The 5,867-nt window shown below is 34.7% G+C and overlaps 1 protein-coding gene across 1 annotated transcript in view; it reads left to right on the top strand.

Moving 5' to 3' along the window:
• FAM174A (family with sequence similarity 174 member A) overlaps window positions 1–1,595 on the top strand; it is a 40,591-nt gene extending 38,996 nt beyond the window's left edge. Inside the window, exon 3 of the mRNA XM_019630043.1 lies at window positions 1,000–1,595. Coding sequence (XP_019485588.1) covers window positions 1,000–1,003 — 4 coding nt within the window. The 3' untranslated portion in view covers window positions 1,004–1,595. The remainder of the gene's footprint in view (window positions 1–999) is intronic.
• The last annotated feature ends 4,272 nt before the right edge of the window (window positions 1,596–5,867 follow it).

Here is a 5,867-nt window from a genome sequence, read left to right as displayed (position 1 = left end):
AGCGGTTCAAGTCCAGCCCGAGCTGAGCAGCCGCTGAGCTGCCAACAGGTAGCAGGATGGCTCAGCTAAAAAAAAAAAAAAAAAAAAAAAAGCTGAAATTCACCTTCAAATTAAAATATATTAAAACTCATTAGCTTATAAAAATCTAATGATCATTTAGAGCTCTATTATAGATTGCTTGGTAAAGGTTTAGCTAAAACAACAAGTTGATAGAAAGTATTGCTCATTCTCATACATATCTTTCATGAAGTTCTAAATGTTATTAAGTTAGTAAAATTTGCATACCTTTGGTTATTCTTTTAGCTTGACTAAATGCTTTCTGTTGTAATGGCTGTAATTAGCAGAAGTTTCTTGGAAGCTATAGTTTGGATTAAGTAATAGTAAAGCCTGGTGTATTATTAGGATTAAGGTCTATAAAAATGTGTGAGATGAAACTATAACCTCGTATTATCGTAAAGTAGTCAATAAGGTAAGAAAATGGGCAAACTTACCCCACTGTATATGTTTATGGAAAACCTTATCTTCTGTATAGGTAAGTTCTGTTATTGTGTTATAAATATTAGAAGTATTTTTGTTTGTTTGTTTCGTAGAGTATACTTCCAGGCCTGCAGCTTCAATTAATTCTCATGTCTGAGAATAAGATCAGTTAAGATTTATATTTATAGACACTATAGAAACAAATAACTATATTGTATACTTTTTAAGGAAAGTCATTTATGAATATTACATGATGGTATCACTTTAGTATGACTTTGAAGTAGTCTTTAATTACCCACACTAGTTACATATAAAATCCCTTTGAAAAAGTTAGAATTATAATTTAAAAGAGGATATCTGATGTAATTGATATAGACAAAGTAATCATGCATTTTATCTGTGCCATTCACTGTTAATTCCCTTAGACTAAATACTTCCATTATCTTCTAGCCACTTCAAATTTTAAGGAATATTTTTAAATTTGTTCTAGGATGAACATTTATAATATTTTTTTTCTTGCAGATAAGAATGTGCCTTTTGATGAGAGGACTTCATCTTTCTACATTGAAGAGCAGAATTTCTATGTTTAAGGAATAAGAAGCCACTTTATCACTTGGGGGGGCGGGTATTTAAGTTACATATATTATGACAACCTTTAATTTGTTGTTGCAATAAATACTGTATCATTTGCTATATTTATATATAGAAGTGCTCTTAATGGGCTTAGAGTTATTGGCAGTAAACTGTACTATAATAGAAATCTGTTTGAAAATTAAAGCAGTGTTTACTGACCAGTTTTTGTTTCTTGCTTACGATATTGTAAACTGTTTTATACTAGTTAGTTAACGTGTTGGGGTTTTTTTTCATGTTAATTATATTTTTTGCTAGAACTGTAAATTTCAACAACTAACTGGTGTGTAAAAATAATTTTAAAATTTCTTTACCAAGATATACTTCCCATTTTTGTGGGGAAAGAAGTCAGATTTATTACTTTGCATTTCGTTTTTTTTAATATTAATAAATGTGTGAGTTGTATGCAAAACAATAAATATGATTTAACATTATTTTAAAATGGTACAGACAGAATGTGTTTACAGAATAAACTCAAAGACTATATAAGATTATATAATGTATTTTATATGATTTCTAGAAAAATCCATCAAAAAAAGGTTATCGTATTTTAGCAAATTTCTTGTTAAGATATCTACTTTGATGAGATATTTGAGAAACTATTGAATTTCAAATCCATTTTATTTATTTACAGTATTATGAAAGAAGTAATGGCAAAAACATTTCCGTCATGTTATGGTGTAGGAAAACAAGCAAAGTAAATGCATAGATTTTGGAGTCAGACAGACCTGAATACAGAGACTGACTTCATTATCTCTGAACAAATCATTTAACCTTATTGAGCTTCGGTTTTTCATATTCTAAAAATTAGAGGCTAACTCATAGGAAAAGCATGGGTCACAAACTCAGCCGCTTACAGGGGCCAGGGAGGTCATTTAAATGTGCCGGTATCAGCCAGGACAGGCTAGGTCATATAGTAGTAGCAGATGGTCCCCCAGTCACAGTGGGTTACAACAAAGATTTATTTCTCACACATGCTGCCCATTTTTATAGAATTGGCCCGCCTTTGTCTTTTCTCCAGGGCCAAGCCTGATGGAGAAACCTTTGCCTGGAATATTACCTCATGGCTAAATGTCCAGACGTGGTGAACTGCATATTAGTTCATAAGTTTCTTCCCTAAAGTGATATATTTCATTTGCGTCTACATTTTATTGGTCAAAACAAACCCTAAGGCCACTTCAGAGTTCCACAAGGCAAAGATAGGTAATCCTCTAGCAATGAGGTAAGTTGGAGTATTTGGCCACCCAGAATGCCAGCTTAGTCTTACCTGTGTACTGGCAGGCTTTCCGCCAGGAGTCCAGTCCCCTGATGTCAGTGGATTTGTGTGTATTGTGGAAGCAGGGGCTGAGTGAAAATATATCTCCTCTTCTGAACGGACCACCTCTGTTCAGCTCCCAGTAATTGTTACTGCAAGGAGATACTTGCCCAGAGTTGCTCAATATTTTAGTTTTAATTTTCAAGAGATGCCAAGATACTAGATTTCTTATATGAAGTGTCCTCATTTTAGCATGTCATTACAAAAAGAACACATTTTTGGATTAAAGGTACCACCATACCTACCATTTTGTGATATTTGTAAATCACATACTATAGTATCTTAGAAATAGTGATCATTCATTTAATAACTGCTGTTATTTATAAACTGACTTTTGTATTAACACTAAATGGAGATAAGAATCAAATCTGCTGAAGAATGAGAATTTTAATTATTAAGAAAATTTTAATGACAATTTTCATAAATGATCTTCAAGTTGGTTTTAAAGGAGACATTACCAAAATGCTTTAAGCAGTGGTAGCAACTTTATTAGAAATATGCAGTTTCTCTAGGTGACTACTTTAGAAATAATATTTTTCAACTAAATATGGAAATTCTGGCATGATGATTAAAATTGTATTTCATTACTTTCATATAGTTACTCATGAATTGCAAATCTACTGTTATAATCATAAGCCACACCTTGACTTAAGTGCCAGATAGAATATCGAATTTTAGTTGCGTTCGGTATGTAACAAACATTCGGATGAAATGGTTAGGATTTTCACCTACAAAGCTATGTGTACGTTATAAAATAGCTGGTGATACTTAGATGTTGTAAAAACATGTTACTATTCTCCTTTCCTATTTTATATTTCCTTTTGACTGTTTTATTGGTAAGGGTCTAACCTAGGAATTAGAGATGAGTGGACAATAGTGTAATTGCGTTCTAGTTCAGGAGAAGAGTAAATGGAGAGAAAGGGTAGGTTTGAAGTAATTTATAGATGTTCTACATGTGAACTGGAGGCTTCTGACCAACCACTACATGGAGCTAGAAAATCAAGTTGTTCTTTCTGCCTAATTTCTCAGGTTTATTAGGTAGATAACCTTGGGCTGGGTGAGGGCTCAACCCGCACCTTGTCAGCTTCTAGCTGGTTTGGGGGTTTAGTTGTCTTACGAAGGATATAATCTATTACCTTTTATCACCGATCCTCTCTCCTTTTTCTTTATGTTCTTTGTTTTGCTACTTTAATTCTAATTTTATTGATTTTTCCCTTATTCAATATAGTTTTACATAACTTACCTTTCTAAATGAAACAATAAAGGAAAGATAGTTTGTTTCTCTCATGTTGGGAGGTAAAAAAGAAAATGATTGAAAGGATGACTAGTGAAATAACCCATTCCATAAACATGGGTGATTGGTATACCTATTTCCCTAAATATTCCTCTGGCTACCCCGCAGCTTTCAAGGATGGATTTCATAAACAGCTTTACCTTCAGTGACTTATAAGAATCAAGCAGAAATTATTCCCAATACAGATGCTAAGCTTGATTTACTAAGATGCTTGATATTTCCTTTCATGTCACGGTATTGTTCCTTACATCAGTTTTAAAGCCACCGTATTCAATATATTTTGTCTGCCCATGCCTGTAGCTTGTTATAAGGTAAGAGATAAAGGGAGAAGGGAAAATATTAGAGGAGGGACCCTCCCCCAAACTTCCATGTGTGGCTGGTTGAGAAACTATCAACGGTGTGTATTCCATTTAAAGATTTTATTAGAGAACCACAGTCTAGGACCTATAGCCAAGTTTCTGGCTCTGGTTTTGTATCTGACTCTCAATATATTTGTTTTCATTTGGATTTCTCTCCATTCTTATTATACAAGTTCCTTTAGTATCCATGCTATATCCCCAAGGATAAGGCAAAATTACTCAGTTTTTGTGTTTTTTTTAGCTGAGGCATCCTGCCACCTGTTGGCAGCCCAGCAGCAGTTCAGCTCAGGCCGGGGATCGAACCTTTGTTGCTCAGAGCTCGCACTCTTGAGCGAGCTCTTAACCAACTCGACTGGCCCCCGTTTTTTTTTCAATTAGGCGTTTGAGCCAAGTAATCAAAACATCTCTGATAGTGATTTCTCTGAATCTGCCAGGATACTTTTAGAGGCAATGTAGGCCCACATGTGCTGTTATTACCTAAGAGGGATTAGAGGTTAATTTCATTCTTTGGCTCTGCTCTCCCTCTTGCCTGAAAAAAGTTCTTGACATAGAGCAGCAGCTCAGGCAGGCTTTTTTTGTTTGTTTTGTTTTGTTTTAATCCTTTACCTCCCAAACAGGAAGGATGGCAATCTTTAAGCTTCAGATTTGTTTTATGCATTTTCCTCACCGAATACTACTCATCCATACAGGGTCTGACCTTTTTTTTTTCCTCCTTTTTTTGCAACTAGTTACATTGTACCTCCCACCCAGCCTCCTAAAAAAAATATCTCTTTGAACCTTCTCCTAATTGGACCCTCAGACCAATTTTTCAACTATATTTTACTCAGTAAGTTTCTCATGGACCAATAGCTTCTCCTGGATATATCAGCTAAATTTTAAGTAGACTATTACCACTTTCATCAGGGAGGCCTAGGAAGCCTGCAGATTTCCAAGCAACAGACATGTGATCTTCGATTAGATGCCCTTGGCTTACTCTTATTTGCAGTACATCATGGAGCTATGGATTAAACAAATCCTAAGATCTAAGGGAAAATCGACAGGAACAATCTTTCAGGAAAGACAAACTCGGGACATTTCTGCTGGTAATTGTTTCTTAGAATATGGCGAGCTAGGCTCCAAAAGTAATCATCCCAATTCTTTGGCTGGTCCTTTCTAATAGACTTCGTGCATATCTTTCTTATAATGTCTTTTAATGTGGACTACTGGCATCACACTACATTATAATTCAGTAAAATTAATTTTTCAGGAAAGCAAAATAATCCTGTTTATATGCAACCATCTACTGATTTATATTAACTAAAGGATGAATTTTAATAGCATGTAAGGCAGCCTTTCCCAAAATAGTCTACAAACAACCTATAAAAGGAATCACTCTTTGGCTTCTCTGGTATCCTCTTATTTGTTTGCTTTTCCTCTTCTCTCTTTTTTACAGCTTTCTCTACGTTTTGGTTTCTCCTCTTCACACTCTGATCTCCCCCTAGGAATAACTACTCATGACTTCAGTTATTATATGTAGACAGTGTCAAAGCAAAAATTGCACCAGGCAAAGTAAAACAGGCAATTAAGACTTTATTCAAGGCTATTACAGTACTGGAGAGAGGCCAGAACTGAATTTAAACTCAATTCCACTGTAACAAAGAGCAGAAGGGTTTTTAAGTGCTGGGGTGAGCTAATTGGAAAGTACTAGAATATGTTGGAGGAAGTCATAGGCCACCTATGTTTTCTAATTGGCTTGATCCAAAGGGAAAATAAACTTCTTTCATCTTTATGATAGGAGATAGTTTTGTAGTTC

This window comes from Hipposideros armiger, unplaced genomic scaffold, assembly GCF_001890085.2.
Source record: "Hipposideros armiger isolate ML-2016 unplaced genomic scaffold, ASM189008v1 scaffold_882, whole genome shotgun sequence".
Lineage (NCBI taxonomy): Eukaryota > Metazoa > Chordata > Mammalia > Chiroptera > Hipposideridae > Hipposideros > Hipposideros armiger.
The sequence above is the reverse complement of the archived record's forward strand: the minus strand, read 5'-3'. Positions and strand labels throughout refer to the sequence as shown.